Genomic DNA, 16,898 nt, shown 5'->3' with positions numbered 1-16,898 from the left:
CCAAATAATGGTGAATTACGCCTTCATTACTGTGAGACTTAAAAACTCTATAAACGTACACTCAGAAACAAAAAAAGCCGAGTACAACAGCAAGCAGCTGACGCTAATTGAGGAGTCCATAAACACAAACAACCTCTGGCAAAATTGGAAAATCCCCCCCAAAATCTAAACAACAGGAATTAGCAAAATTATACAAAATGGTGACATATGGACAACCCATTTTAAAACACTCTACAACACCGTTCAAATTGACACAAATGCAGAGCAATGGCAAATTCATGAAAAGTTGAATGCATTAGAAAAACCTATAAAGGACAATCAAAATCCACTGGACTCCCCAATTACTGACCAGGAGCTCAATAAGAAACTTCAGGCCCTCAAATGTAAAAAAGCATGTGGACCTGATGACATCCTAAATGAGATGCACAAACTCACTAGTGCAAAATTTCAATTGCCTATATTAAAACTGTTTAATTTGATCCTGAGTGTAGGTTATCTGGAATCAAGGACTCCTAACCCCAGTCTTTAAGAACGGAGGCCAATTTGACCCTAACAATTACAGAGGCATTTGTGTGAACAGTAACCTGGGGAAGGTTTTCTGTAGTATTATAAATGTAAGAGTTCTAAACTTCCATAATAAGCACAATGTCTTGAGTAAAAGCCAAATTGGATTTATACCAAAACATTGCATGACTGATCATATTTACACCCTACACACCCTGATAGATAAACATGTCCACCAAAATAATACCAAAATATACGCTTGCTTTATCAACTTCAAAAAAGCATTTGATTTTATTTGGCATACATGACTGTTCTACAAAGTTATTAAGAGTGGTGTAGGGGGTAAAACATATGACATAATTAAATCAATGTATACTGGCAATATGTGCATCATTAAAATAGGCAAGAGAATTACATAATTCTTTAACCAGGGGTGGGGCCTTCGCCAGGGTTGCAATCTGAGCCCTGCACTCTTCAATATTTACATCAACGAATTGGCCACTATTCTAGAAAAATCCTCAGCCCCTGATGTTAGTCTCCACAATTCAGAGATTAAATGCCTACTCTTCGCAGATGACCTATGCCTGCTGTCACCAACAGCACATGGCCTACAGCAGAGCCTGGATCTGTTAGAGCAGTACTGCCAGACCTGGGCTCTGAAATTAAAATAAAGACTAAAATAATGATTTTCCAGAGAATATCCAGATCTCAGAGAATTAGACCAAAGTTCTCTATTGGTACAAAATATATAGAGTAGTGCACACACTACAATTACTTAGGTTTAAAAATAAGCTCAACTGGACACCATAATGATGCAGTGAATGAACTGAGAGAGAAAGCACACAGGGCATTCTTCGCTATTAAAAAAACAAATTCAAATTTAAATACCTATTCAATTAGTTTTAGCCAAATTTTAATGTGTCATTGAACCAATTGCATTTTATGCCAGCGAGTTGTGAGGTTCACCTGCAAAACAAGATTTCACCAAATGGGACAAACACCCCATTGAAACCCTGCATGCAGAGTTCTGTAAGATTGTCCTACATGTCAAGAGGAAAACTACAAACAATGCATGCAGGGCAGAATTAGGCCAATATCCACTAATAATAAAAACTCAAAGAGCTATTAAGTTTTGGAAACATCTAAAATACAGTGACCCCCTCTCATATCTGTTACGGTTCTCTTGTGGTGAAGGAGAGTCGGACCAAAATGCAGCGTGTAGATTGCGATCCATGTTTATTCAACAAACGTAACACGAATCTAAATACAAACACTATAAAGTAACGAAAACCAAAACAGCCTATACTTGCGTAAACTAACACAGAGACAGGACCAAAGACACTAAGGACAATCACCCACGACAAACTCAAAGAATATGGCTGCCTAAATATGGTTCCCAATCAGAGACAACGATAAACACCTGCCTCTGATTGAGAACCACTCCAGACAGCCATAGACTTTGCTAGATAACCCCACTAGCTACAATCCCAATACACACACACCAAAACCCCAAGACAAAACACACCACAATACAAAAACCTCCATGCCACACCCTGGCCTGACCCAATACATGAAGAAAAACACAAAATACTTAGACCAGGGCGTGACAATATCATTATCAAGCCCTGTATGCATCCAGCTGGTCCTGGGGCTGAGTTCACAAACCTTTTCTACTAACACACTGAAGCCTCAGGGCCAGAACATCCAATCAATCAGAATAAAACAAATTACACAATTAAAACAAAACTACATTGCTTATTGGGAAACACAAGTACAAGCACAAAGCAAAATGCTATCTAGCCCTAAATCGACAGTACACCATGGCTAACTATTTGACCATGGTTACTGATCAAAACCTTAGAAAAACCTTGACAAAGTACAGGCTCAGTGAGCACAGCCTTGCCATTGAGAAGGGTAGACACAGGAAAACCTGGCTCCAAGTAGAGGTAAGGCTCTGCAACCACGGCACCACAGCAGAACCTGAGACAGAGCTGCATTTCCTGACAAAATATAAAAAATATAAAACCAGGTTTCAAAGACCTCTCTGATGAGAATAGGCTACCCATCCTGTTGGGGGAGGACGCTGTGGGAGAGCTGTGGGTTGGCAGCGCACTACATTGCTGCATGCGATAAGATGAGGGACAGTGTCTGACAGACCAATCAACCTGCACATGTCCTCTATTGTATGCTTATTGTTATTGTTCAATGTATGGTTATTTTGACTCTTGTTTATTGTTGTTACTGTTGTCCCGTTGACAATTTTGATTCTTATGATCTTAATATTGTAAATATCCAAAGTAAGCTTGCCAATAAAGCAAATTGAATTGAATTGAGAGACTGACAGAACAACAGAAAGAGAGAGAGAGAGAGAGAGAGAGAGAGAGAGAAGCAGAGAGGAGAGGAGAGAAAAACAGACAGAAAGCACAAGAAAGGGGGAGCATTCGCTTCAGCAGGGAGAGTCAACACAGAGGGAGAGTCTTTTTATCGTAGAGGGTTTACGGTGCCACAACACTGTCAATGAGGTGAACAGAAGAACAGGTCTTCACATAAACTCATTACTGTAAGCCTGACTCTGTCTCTGTGTGTGTCTTTGTAAAAAACCACTCAATCCGCTTAATAAACCTCTACTGCAAGTTTGGGCATCAGGGTTTCTGACGCGTTCTTAACTTGAGTATTATGAGGCTGGAGATGAGATACAACCAAGAAATGATATTGTGTGTGAGAAAAGGATGTTGCCTCGGAGAAACAAGTAAAATAATACTTTTATCAAATGGCCGACCCTCTATAGTACAAAATGAGGGCCACAGGAGAATCAGCAGGGCGTATGTGGTTCTAAAAGAGACTACACACTGTGTGTAGCCTACTGTAGTATTGGTTTCCCCATCTCTTGTAACTCAGTATGGGTACAGGTACAGACAAACACCAAACAATCCTGTTCTCTTCCTTCTTCAATATCAGCCGACAAAACCCAATACAACACTTCAAACCATCACACAGACTCAGAATTTTCTATGCCAAGAATCCCTATTTTATATCCCACAGTGATGTGAGACAGAGACGTCCTTTTCCATTTCCTAAAATGAGCCTGCGGTGAGCCAAGACAAGCCTTCTCTTCTCTCCAGCGCTGAGCGGCTTAGATCACTGATGAACATGTCACATCAGACCCACACAACAACACAGACGGCTGAGACGAGTGTTGGTGTATGTCGAGTAGGTATTAATGTGTGTGTGTGTGTGTGTGTGTGTGTTTGTGTGTGTACCTGTGTGGGTGTAGAGTAGGTATCAGAGTAGGTACATGCCTCCACTACATCTCTAGTCCTCCACAGACTCTAAAGCCATTTGATGTAATCTCTCAAAGGCAAACAATGTATATGGCATACAAGCACACAGTACACACACACACAAAGAAACACACACATACTGTATATACAGCACACATCTATTTATACAAAGCAGTTAATTAATATTTGATTCCTCTTCTAGTATTTTCATGCATTCCCCAGATCACTGGAAGAGAGGCACTGAAAGGCATTGTGGGAGATGGTGCCTACCTCGTCATAAGTGTACCGGTAGTCTGCCTTCTTTGATTTCAGATCCCACAAGACCACGATCCCAGACTCATATCCAATTATAAGCTGGAATGAAAAAGTGACAGGCAGCTAGTGAGATTTGGCCCCGGTGAGAAGATGACCCACGTCAGAGAAGGAATAATATGCTCAACATTCACACGGCAGGCTGTGGTGGGATGGGGGGGGATGAAAGACAATGCATACAGGATTCACAGCTTATAGGAGTCGCCTTTTGACCTTGGTTCTAAACCAACTACAAGAAAAATAAGTGCATTTTGTTAAATGTTTTATTGATATCGGTTAACCAAACCATGCCTCCCCCACTCTAAAGTTGATATTATCAACGTATTGCAAACAATGGACTCTTTTCAATTAAATCAAATGATAAATCATTATTTATGTTATTCTTTAGAACTTAGCTCCTCTTGTACCATGAGTACAAAAACACAGGTAATTGATAGACAAACATGTGAACAACTGTGGCTCACAAGTCATTCATCTATCAAAAGCAATTATTTGTGTTTTCAAATAAAATATAAATAATGATCCAGCTAGCTATAATGTTTCATAAAGGCTAAACCTCTAATGTTTCATAAAGGCTAAACCTCTAATGTTTCATAAAGGCTAAATCTCTAATGTTTTATAAAGGCTAAACCTCTAATGTTTCATAAAGGCTAAACCTCTAATGTTCTATAAAGGCTAAACCTCTAATGTTTCATAAAGGCTAAACCTCTAATGTTTCATAAAGGCTAAACCTCTAATGTTTCATAAAGGCTAAACCTATAATGTTTTATAAAGGCTAAACCTATAATGTTTTATAAAGACTAAACCTATAATGTTTTATAAAGGCTAAACCTGTAATGTTTTATAAAGGCTAAACCTGTAATGTTTTATAAAGACTAAACCTATAATGTTTTATAAAGGTTAAACCTATAATGTTTTATAAAGACTAAACCTATAATGTTTTAAAAAGGCTAAACCTATAATGTTTTATAAAGGCTAAACCGATAATGTTTTATAAAGGCTAAACCAATAATGTTTCATAAAGGCTAAACCGATAATGTTTTATAACATCACCCACATGACTGACTTTCTCTCTGACTTTCTGCCTGTCTGCAGACTCATCGATGGCGGGGGGCATGGCACACTCTTCAACATTAACAACAAGGAACGATACACACGCGTAGATGTAATGTACACAATATGTGGGCAGAGAGACACTCTATACCTTTCCCTCATCCATGGGGTTGTCACTTATGTGGACCACAGGACCTGGGTGGGCCTTGGAGGATCTGTTAGAGGAAGAGAAAAGGAAGAGAGAGCGCAAATAAGAAGAAAAGAGAGGTGAGAAATGACATTCACTTCAGCAGCATCAAAGGGAAGTCATATACATCAGAGAGGTGAGGTAGTATTACGTGTGCAGAGTTCACACACATCATGTAGATCACCTTGGACAGAGGACATTCATTTAGCTTAGAGCATCTAAAGGAACTTAGTTCCTTTAAAACAGAGCATTGGGAAGGACAGGGCTAACTGCTGAAGCCCTGAGAGTCCTCTTTCAAAGACAAGAGCTTACTGACAGGATAGATGGATGGCTGTCAGTCCCCTCTGAGTGTCTACTGTAGTGTGTGTTGTGGCAGCCTAGGGGAGTCAGAGGTGAAACTCACAATAAAATAAGACAGCGGGAGACCGTTTTGCGGTGCTCTAACCAAAGTTGTTCTTTAATTAAGGTTGTGGGGAATGGGGAGGGGAGAAATACAATGGAAAGGCCTCTCAGGTAACGGGTGGGTCACTCTGCGTCCGGCGTGGGGGCTCCTCGGACCGCCTGTGTTAATGAACAAAAGAGAGAGAGAGAGATGAGTCCGGGGTTTCAACCCCTTGCTCTCAACTTGAGCTGGATGACGTGCTGCACGGGACGCAGCATGGATCCTCTTCCTTTGGGGGACAATAAAATGAAGAGAGAGATGCAGTTGAAGTCAGAAGTTTACATACACCTTAGCCAAATACATTTAAACTCAGTTTTTCACAATTCCTGAAATTTAACCCTAGTAAAGATTCCCTGTCTTAGCTCAGTTAGCATCACCACTTTATTTGAAGAATGTGAAATGTCAGAATAATAGTAGAGAGAATGATTTATTTCAGCATTTATTTCTTTCATCACATTCCCAGTGGGTCAGAAGTTGACATACACTCAATTAGTATTTGGTAGCATTGCCTTTAAATTGGGTCAAACGTTTCGGGTAGCCTTCCACAAGCTTCCCACAATAAGTTGGATGAATTTTGTCCCATTCCTCCTGACAGAGCTGGTGTAACTGAGTCAGGTTTATAGGCCTCCTTGCTCACACACACTTTTTAAGTTCTGCCCACACATTTTCTATAGGATTGAGGTCAGGGCTTTGTGATGGCAACTCCAATACCTTGACTTTGTTGTCCTTAAGCTATTTTGCCACAACTTTGGAAGAATGCTTGAGGTCATAGTCCATTTGGAAGACCCATTTGCGACCAAGCTTTAACTTCCTGATTGATGTCTTGAGATGTTGCTTCAATATATCCACCTAATTTTCCTGCCTCATGATGCCATCTATTCTGTGAAGTGCACCAGTCCCTCCTGCAGCAAAGCACCCCAACAACATGATGCTGCCACCCCCGTGCTTCACGATTGGGATGGTGTTCTTCGACTTGCAAGCCTCCCCCTTTTTCCCCCAAACATAATGATGGTCATTATGGCCAAACAGTTACATTTTTGTTTCATCAGACCAGAGGACATTTCTCCAACTCATACGATCTTTGTCCCCATGTTCAGTTGCAAACCATAGTCTGGCTTTTTTTAATGGTGGTTTTGGAGCAGTGGCTTCTTCCTTGCTGAGTGCCCTTTCAGGTTATGTCGATGTAGGACTCGTTTTACTGTGGATATAGATACGTTTCCTCCAGCATCTTCACAAGGTCCTTTGCTGTTATTTTGGGATTGATTTGCACTTTTTGCACAAAAATATATTCATCTCTAGGAGACCGAATGCATCTCCTTCCTGAGCAGTATGACGGCTGCGTGGTCCCATGGTGTTTATAACCTTTTAGGGATAGGGGGCAGCATTTTCACTTTTGGATGAATAGCGTGCCCAGAGTGAACTGCCTCCTACTCTGTCCCAGGTGCTAATATATGCATATTATTATTAGTATTGGATAGGAAAGAGTGTCTCAGGCTCGTGACGCGCGCTCCCGACAGAGTTACCTCTCATTCCAGTGCTTTTCTTCAGACATAGGAATTCTCCCATTGGAAGCTTATTGATGTTTTATGTTAAAAACATCCTAAATATTGATTCCATACATCGTTTGACTTGTTTCTGCGACCTGTAACAGAACTTTTCGAGTTTTTGTCTGGATGAAGTGCTTGCGCCTCATGAAGATGGATTACTGGGCTTAATACGCTAACAACGTGGCTATTTGGACATAAATGATGGACTTTATGGAACTTTATGGAACAAATCAGTAATTTATTGTCAAACTGGGATTCCTGGGAGTTTCTTCTGATGAAGATGAACCAGACTTGTAGAGGTCTACAATTTTTTTCTGAGGTCTTGGCTGATTTCTTTTGATTTTTCCATGATGTCAAACAAAGAGGTAGGCCTTGAAATACATCCAGAGGTACACCTCTAATTGACTCAAATGATGTCAATTAGCCTATCAGAAGCTTCTAATGCCATGACATCATTTTCTGGAATTTTCCAAGCTGTTTAAAGGCACAGTCAACTTAGTGTATTTAAACTTCTGACCCATTGGAATTGTGATACAGTGAGTTATAAGTGAAATAATCTGCCTGTAAACAATTGTTGGAAAAATTACTTGTGTCATAAACAAAGTAGATGTCCTAACTAACTAGCCAAAACTATAGTTTGTTAACAATACATTTTTGGAGTGGTTGAAAAGTGTATGTAAACTTCCGACTTTTGGTGAGTCAAACATTGCCTAGAATCTTCTTTGTTGTTGGATCGAGGTGCTTATCATATTCAATCCGGTTCTTCTGAAGTCTAGATGTACCCTCTGCCTGTCTGCCCAAGCGCCCGAGTGACTGCACCTCTACTTATACCCATTTGGTGTAATGAGGGACAGGTGGGACCTATTCCAGGTGCCAATTGGTTGCAGAACCTGGACTGGGTAATATTGGTGTTGAATCCCCAGCCCCAGCTGGTGACTGTAGAGCTGCCCATTGGGCTGACTGACCTTGGCCTCTCTAGCCCTCTGGAGCTGACCATGGTCCTGCTACTTCCTTTGTAGCTCCCCGCTTGCCCACAGTGTGTGTGTCTCTCTTTCTCCGTATCTCCATCTCAGTCTCCATCTCCCTGCCTCCCCCTCTCTCTATGAGAATACACATTTAGCTCTCTCTCTCTGTCCTCTCTCCTCTCCTTATGCCAATGGCAGTAACAATAGCATCTATCAATCTAACCCCTCTTCACCCAGGCCTAAGACGGACATCACGGCTAACATAGAGGATGAAGAGAGGAAAGGAAGCTATGACTAGGAGAATAAGGACAAAACCCATAGCTGCCCGGGTCTATATTCAGCAGTGTTAACCTAATACTGTTATTACCTTAGTGTTACTGCAGCTGGAGTTGTTTATTCATCTAATACCCCTCGCCACTGTCTCACTGTTATTTAAAAACCAACCCATTCCCTGCTGCACACACAGGCACACGCACACGTGCACACAAACATACACACAGGAAAGGGCAAGGTTTTGGAGAAGGGATCACCATGGCAACAGAGGCAGGATGGGCAGAGTGCAGACAGCCTCCTGAAAACATACAGCACCCACACAGAGGCAAGCACACACACACACACACACAAACAAAGTGATGTGCGGGTTGACTCAGACCCCGCAGACCCCGCGGTTATATCCACGGGATGGATGGGTTTAGGGTCATTAAATGGGTTGAATGAAAAAAGTGTGATTTATACCTATAGGCTTCTTGAGGTTTTTCTTTCATTATTTTAGGCTATCTGGCATTAGTGCGTAAACCTAAGCCTCAAGGTCTAACTGTACAAGCGCCAAGTAGCCTACACGCCAATCGCCAAATGCTTTTGGGAACAGGAAGAAAAGTTAACGTCAATACACGGAGGCAAAAATGACAATGTCAAAGTTTTATTCAAGAAGAGAAAAGCTGTGAAATGGAGAGTTGAACATAAAGAGAAGGGAGGGCCAGAAATGTAGTTTGGGAAAGATTTGGTGGAGTGGTAAATGAGGATGATGGCAGTGCCGGGCTGTGTTATGTGTGATGATTGTGAGGCGCTATACACATTCGACAGTCACAAGATGGGGATTTTAAATAGACCTATGGCACGTCAAGGGAACTGTAGCCTACTGTTCAGGTGGGTTAGATCGAAACTAAAACCTGGAAACTGACTGTAGGTCTATAAACTCTCACACATTGCCTTAATATTAACTCCTCCAGAACTAAGCATTTCTTGCTGTAAAATGATACACCAAATGTAGACAAAATGTTTACTTGGGAACTGGAGTGGAGGTGCTATCTTAATTAGCGTCATAAAAGCTGATCGTGTTTCAACCACATAAAATATGCATCCAAACCAAATTGAAATCTTATCAGAAACATGTTGGGTTGCTTTCACACATTTTTCTTATTTCCTTACAAATTAAAGTAATTTGGAAATTTTCAACAGAAGAAGATGATAAAGGAAACTTTACCAATGTCAACTAGATTGAAGTATTCATTCTATCAATTTCTGGCAATATTCTGGTGAGCAAGGGTTTAATTAGTCTTATAGGGCAAAATATAATGAGGAGAAAAGTGCATTGGGTATTCAGAGGATATTTATAAACTAAAATTGATGCTTACATGAAGGGGTTGGAAGCGGTTCACGGAATAGAACTGAAAACCGGAAAATAGTTACATTTCTCAAGGAACAGAAACGAAACCGGGAACGAAAGTGATCCATATACTGTTCCACAACAGAACCATTATTTTAAAAGCATGGGAACCGTTTTTTTTGTTGTTGTTCCAGACATTTTTTTCAAGTCCCACAAAAAAAATGCAACTAAGCGCCTATGCAAAGCCATCACTGTGTCACTCAGAAACGTATGCCAGTGTCTGCCTGTAAGCTGAAAATCTTTGCAAGTGTGTGTGCATGTTAAGGCTACCTCCCCCCTCCGAAGCATTAACTACTATACTGATGTTACCAGAGTGATTCAGAAGATAGAGATAGATTTTTTCAATGCTAGTTAAGGATACCACAGTGTAGGCCTAGTTGGATTTATTAACTACAAAAAGGTCAAATATGTTTTTTATTCTGGTGCTACTCTGTACAGACAAGCTTGTTAGCTTGCTAGCTTAAGCTTGTTAGCTTGCTAGCTCAAAGGACATTCAAAGTTCCTTCATTGAAGCCGCTCCTGGCAGGTATAATTCTGTGCATTTTATTCAAATAAAGCATGTCATAAAAAGATGCCCAGCTCTCAAAGCCTCCTCCTCAGCCTTCTCTCGCTTTCTCCTCACCCACAAAATTTGAGTTGCGCCATAGGCGTAAGATGTCAACAGCTAGCTTGCCTGCTCTGTCTGCACTGATTGGTGAAGTATTTTAATGAGCGAAATGTAAAAAACGGTTGATTTCACAGGTTAAAAAAGGAACAGAAAGGAACTATATAAACTGGTACTCTTGGGGGTTTGAACTGGTTCAGAACTTTACAGTGGAATGGAACAACATCAAAAAATGGTTCTGTTCAGAACAAAACAATCAGAAAATAATGTAGGTAAAAACCCCTGCTCACAACTAAATCATTTTCTTTATTCTGTCAAACTTGATAATTGAAAATAAATATCAACAGAGGTTTTACAAGTAACATTGAGTTGATGTACAATACTTGCCCTGGAGTAGGGGCGTTTCACCTCTTCTGCAAGGTCTAAAGAGGGAGGGGTTACTGGGTAGTTTCCTCAGTCCTGCTAGTACACACACACTATCTCACTTCAGGTTGTCACTGTGATAGCAAAAAACTCTGATGCTTTCCTCACTAGATCTAGTCAAGTGTACAGAATTGATTTAGAGGCGAGTTGTGTTGATTCCTTTACTATCTCAGCCATCCAGGGCAAATCAAACCAAATGTATTTGTCACATGCATCATGAACAATAGGTGTACGCTAACAGCTAAATGCTTACTTACAGTTCCTTTTCCCAACAATTCAGAGTCCTTTTTCCCTTTACTTGGTCGACAACAAAGTATTGAGAGGAGCCCCTACAAGGCTCTACATCTGTATCTGTGCAAGAGTGTGAAAATGAATGACAAGATGTAGAGGCCTGAATTCCACACCCCATACTTCTCTCATAATGGATAGAGCCTGCAGTGGAATCTGACTTCTATATGGATGCCATTCACTTTAGCCCGTATCATATTGCATGCATCACATTCACACACACACATATACTCACAGACCATATTTAGGCCATCAAACCCAATGTCCCATAGCGGATATCATACACACAAACACTGTCAAAGACCATCAACCACCTGTGGTGTGTATCACAAGTGGATAGTATCAGCATGCATGCATAACCATACACAAAACACACACCAGAGTATGTGAGCTGATTTGAGTGGTTGGAAATCCTGCTCGTTGCTAATGGAGTGGTGCTTGCCCACTGCTCCTGCTTCATGTCCTTTCCAACCGCTCCTAAAACCGCTGTGTGCTCACAGGAAAACATACTGACGCTCCAAATTTGCCCCATTCATTAAAATCACAATTGAACCAACACCCATTTACTTTTGTGACCACCTGGACCGACCATTTGTTTTTGAAGTATTGAAACCAAAACATATGATTATAATGATTATTATTGAATAAACATGAAAACGGTGAATGTAAGAAGTGCACATCATTTCAAATAGGCTACATGTTATAATAAACAGCATATAAACACTCTACATAGGTCAGGAGCCAGACAAGGAGACTAAGACTGAATGACCATTTATTATTTAGGCTATATTATTTCAAGGCTATAGCCTACAAAGAAATACATTGTGAACCATTTGTGAGTGCATTACAATAGGCTGGTAGGGACAAAGCGCTCAGTATTTAAACAACATTTCATTGTATAGTCTATTCATCATTATAGTCAAAAAATTTGCGCATATAGGCTGTGACTTACTTAGAATGAAATACAAATTAAATGGAAAATGACTTATTACTGCCTTTGAATTCATTTTTTAGAAACAGTAGTTTGGTCAGTCTATGGCTTCAGGCTCATGCGATGGTCCCTGGAGAGCAGGCCAGCAGTGAAAAATATCCTCTCCTCACTTGCAGAGTAACCCAATCAAAAGGGAACGCTCCTTGAACATGGGAATATGCCAGGCTTATTGGGCCGAAATCCATTATGGCCTACTGTATAGATTAGGGTTCTCCAACTGACAAATCTGGCCCACCAGCAATATTATCTGGCCCCCAAAAGTCCCGCAAATTATTCTAAATATTTTTTTATTTAAAAAAAATATACATGAATAAAAATATATAGGACTGAAATGCAAAAAGACCGAAATGCAATGTCCCAAGAAGGAAGTTACCCTACCTAAATAATACAAAAGTTACATTTTAACTTATCTAATAAAGCAGGCAGCGGACCATTTTGTGGTGCTGAAACGTAAAGCTGCAACCGCAGCACAATCAATAGGAGTTGAACAGCACCTGGTTCTGAAAATATAGCAACATTTTTAAAGCAATTGGCACACAGCAACAGATGGGGAAAAACTACACCAGTCGAGTAATTCACTTCAACAATAATCTTCATTTTAATTTGGCTTTACAAACAACAAGAGGGCTTAATTGGAGTCTATTTCTTCCGAGCCTAGGCCATATAAAATAACTTAACTGACTGAGGTAGGCTGAGGCATAACAGCATCTTTCACAAAAAAAAAACACAAAAAAAAAATATTCTGTTATAATCTTCACCCAGCACAGCTAGAAGAGGACTGGCCACCCCTCATAGCCTGGTTCCTCTCTAGGTTTCTTCCTCGGTTTTGGTTTCTAGGGAGTTTTTCCTAGCCAACGTGCTTCAACACCTGCATTGCTTGCTGTTTGGGGTTTTAGGCTGGGTTTCTGTACAGCACTTTGAGATATCAGCTGATGTAAGAAGGGCTATATAAATATTTATATATTGATTTATATGACCTAATATAAATGTTTTTTTTTATTTTTAATTATGCCTACTTCCAATTGCAATTGGACAAAAATGTAGCATCCTACATGAAACTATACTTTAAAGAAAAAAATACCAAGTCTGTTTCTCGGGATAGCCTGCTCCTGTAAGAACAAACAGAAAATACTGTCAGCTTGAGACCTAAATAGCCCTGTATAAGCACTCACAATAATGTTAGTATTTACTAAATACAGTCATGTAGGCCACTGAGGTACTTACTTGGACACAATCTTGTGGATGTCTTGTGAGATAGATGTGAGTATAATGCGCAGGCAGTCTGACTATCAGTCAAAAGTTTGGACAAACCTACTTATTCAAGGGTTTTTCTTTATTTTTACTATTTTCTACATTGTAGACATAAAACACACACACACACACACACACACACACACACACACACACACACACACACACACACACACACAAGCATCCAACACTGAAACATCGAAAACACAGTCACCCTGACCTATGGTAACATGGTATTAACACCCCTAGCAACATGCTACCATCAATGATGGCAACATGCCAACACAATATGTTTTGACTACCTATTAACAGTAGGTGTATTTGGGGAAGTGGTACATTGTAGGTGTAGTTATCACAATGAGCTAACAAAAAAGAGGAGTCAGAGAGAGATTTTGTCAGAGAGGGGGAATGAATAGAAAGAAAGAATGGAGTGGAGTGTGAGGACTAGTGGGTCAGCTTTGCTATCATCTAGGTCCCTTAGAGGATTGGCTGATTAGCCTCTCTAGGGTATGTGGGACGCTAGCATCCCAACTGGCCAACATCCAGTGAGATTGCAGAGCGCCAAATTCAAATACAGAAATACTCATTATAAAAATTCAGAAAACAAAACATATTTTACATAGGTTTAAAGATGAACTTCTTGTGAATCCAACCACGGTATCAGATTTAAAAAATGCTTTACGGCGAAAGCATACCTTACGATTATTTGAGAACATAGCCCAGTTGACAAATTATTACAAACAGTAACCAGCCAAGCAGAAGCATTACAAAACTCAGAAATAGAGATAAAATGAATCTCTTACCTTTGATGATCTTCATATGGTTGCACTCAGAAGACATTAATTCACTCAATAAATGTTCCTTTTGTTCAATAAAGTCTCTTTAAATCCAAAAACGCACGTTTTCTTCAATAATCCACAGGCTCAAACGCAGTCAAAACAGGCAGACAAAAAAATCCCAATTGTATCTGTAAAGTTCATAGAAACATGTCAAACGATGTTTATATTCAATCCTCAGGTTGTTTTTAGCCTAAATGATATATAATATTTCAACCGGACAATAACGTTGTCAATATAAAAGGTAAACAAGAAATGCACTCTCTCGGGATCGCGCATGAAAAAGCTCTGTGACACGTCAGGGTCCACTCATTCAGACTGGTCTTACTCCCTCATTTATAAGAATACAAGCTTGAAACAATTTCTAAAGATTGTTGACATCTAGTGGAAGGCATAGGAACTGCAAATTGAGTCCTAAGTCAATGGATACTGTAATGGCATTGAAAAGAAAACTACTTCTCAGGTTTTCGCCTGCCAAAAATGTTATACTCAGAAACACTATTTTAACAGTTTTGGAAACTTTAGAGTGTTTTCCATCCAAATCTACCAGTTATATGCACATCATATCTTCTGGGCCCGAGTAGCAGGCCGTTTAATTTGGGCATGCTTTTCATCCAAAATTCCGAATGCTACCCTCTAGCCACGTCGGAAAACCCTGACTGCACGGGGCTCTCTCACACTTACACTCAGGATGCAGGGAAATTGGTAAGTCTTGACTGAATTATGCATTTTCATATACACACACACCAGTGGAGGCTGCTGAGGGGAGGATGGCTCATTATAATCGCTGGAACGGAGTCAATGGAATGGATTCAAACACATGGGAAACATGTATTTGATACCGTTCCACTCATTCCACTCCAGCCATTCCCACGAGCCCATCCTACCCAATTAAGGTGCCACCAACTTCCTGTGAGGCACACACACACAGAGAGTTAGCAAAAGCTAGGAATAAAGTGGGGGAAGGGAAAAGCGGGAGCGAGAACACCCTCTGGTGTTAACATGAACTGTGTGTCATAGTGGGCCTTAGGCTGTCCTTTACTCCTGTTATAGTTTTCCCTTGTACACACGGACCACATCCCTGACTATGACTCATAACACACACCTTTTCCATTGCATGTTCTCATTCACACATGACCTGGCCTCCTCCCCGTTGTGGGTGACAGTACAAGAGGCGGGGAGTAAGTCACACATACAGTGTAGTTCCAGGCTAGGCCCAGAGCCAGAGGTGTGGTTACTAAATGCAGTCTTTAAATAGCAGGGGCTTGGCCTGGGGATGTTTACCATACACTGAAGCACAGAACAGAACCTAGCTAGCCATTGTTGCTATACTCTCCACACAGAGATAGTGAGAGAGGGAGGATAGCTAATAGGCAAATTGTACTATCCTCACCCACACCTGATTCTGATCTGGGAAACTGAGCTGGGCTATGATGACTGGTTTAATGTGATGACTACAGGGATGGTGATGACTGGCTTTGTAATGTCCCCACTATCCCCACTACTGTATGTCACATACTCTTTGGTCTGGTAAATTGGTTGTACTGTTCTTCACTATGCCTAGTCTAATCTTGACCACAACTTACTGTTACCTAGAAGTTCTTGGTGTACTAAACTAGAACAGAACTGAACTGCTGTGTTTTGCTGAAGTATTGAGTGCTGCAGTATTTCCTAGTAATCTGCTTGACAGTGTTCAGTTCCACTCTGTAATGTTCAGTGCTCTGATTTTGTGTATTTCTCTCTATGCAGTGCAATACTGAGGTGGTGTAATATGAAGAGCGCCATCTTCATTGTTCCCTTCAACCGCCCACTCCACTGTCCCTCTCTGATGACAGCATCAAAAGAGGATAATAGGAGAAGACAAAGGAAGTCAAGGTATCTAACCTTCATTCCAGCAGCCCAGAATAAGACGAGAGAGAAAGAGAGGGGGAGAGAGAGGGAGAGAGAAAGTACCACCTGAAACACTCTCAGATATCCCCTTATCATAAAAGCCTTTATGTGCAGATGTTCTGTTGTCATCAGAACTGAATATGGGCCACACACACACACGTATACAGTGCCTTCAGAAAGTATTCACACCCCTTGACTTTTTCCACATTTAGTTGTGTTGAAATTGATTCAATTACACCCACGGTTATATCCGCGGGGTGGACGGGTTTAGGGTCATTAAATATTGGATGGGTGGCAGGCAGGTTGAATAAAGAGATGACCTACACGTCAATCGCCAAATACTTTTGGGAGCAGGCAGAAAAAGTTTACATCAAATCCACAGGAGGCAAAAAGGGCAATGTCGGAGTTTAATTCAATCAGAGAAAAGATGCGAAATGGAGAGTTGATAATAAAGAGAAGGGAGGGCCAGAAATGTAATTTTTGGAAAACATTTGGTGAAGTGGTAAATGAGGATGATAGCAGTGTTATGTGTGATGATTGTGAGGACCTATACAAATTCGACAGTCACAAAACACAGACTTAAAACAGGCCTGTGTCACATGTCCCAAGATAGCGCAGACAGATAGGGCAGCTCTGCTTCTAACTCCTAAACAACTTT

General features: G+C 40.6%; 1 protein-coding gene across 3 annotated transcripts in view; it reads right to left on the bottom strand.

The window, feature by feature from the left end:
- Positions 1-16,898, bottom strand: part of stxbp5a (syntaxin binding protein 5a (tomosyn)) — a 157,198-nt gene that overhangs the window by 52,774 nt on the left and 87,526 nt on the right. For all 3 annotated transcript variants that reach the window (XM_042321893.1, XM_042321894.1, XM_042321895.1), the window contains exons 6-7: positions 5,302-5,365; positions 4,056-4,139 (exon numbers count right to left, since the gene is read on the bottom strand). In XM_042321893.1, coding sequence (XP_042177827.1) covers positions 4,056-4,139; positions 5,302-5,365 — 148 coding nt within the window. The remainder of the gene's footprint in view (positions 1-4,055; positions 4,140-5,301; positions 5,366-16,898) is intronic.

The sequence above is a fragment of the Oncorhynchus tshawytscha genome, linkage group LG05 (assembly GCF_018296145.1).
Source record: "Oncorhynchus tshawytscha isolate Ot180627B linkage group LG05, Otsh_v2.0, whole genome shotgun sequence".
Lineage (NCBI taxonomy): Eukaryota > Metazoa > Chordata > Actinopteri > Salmoniformes > Salmonidae > Oncorhynchus > Oncorhynchus tshawytscha.
This window is presented reverse-complemented; position numbering and strand designations above follow the sequence as displayed.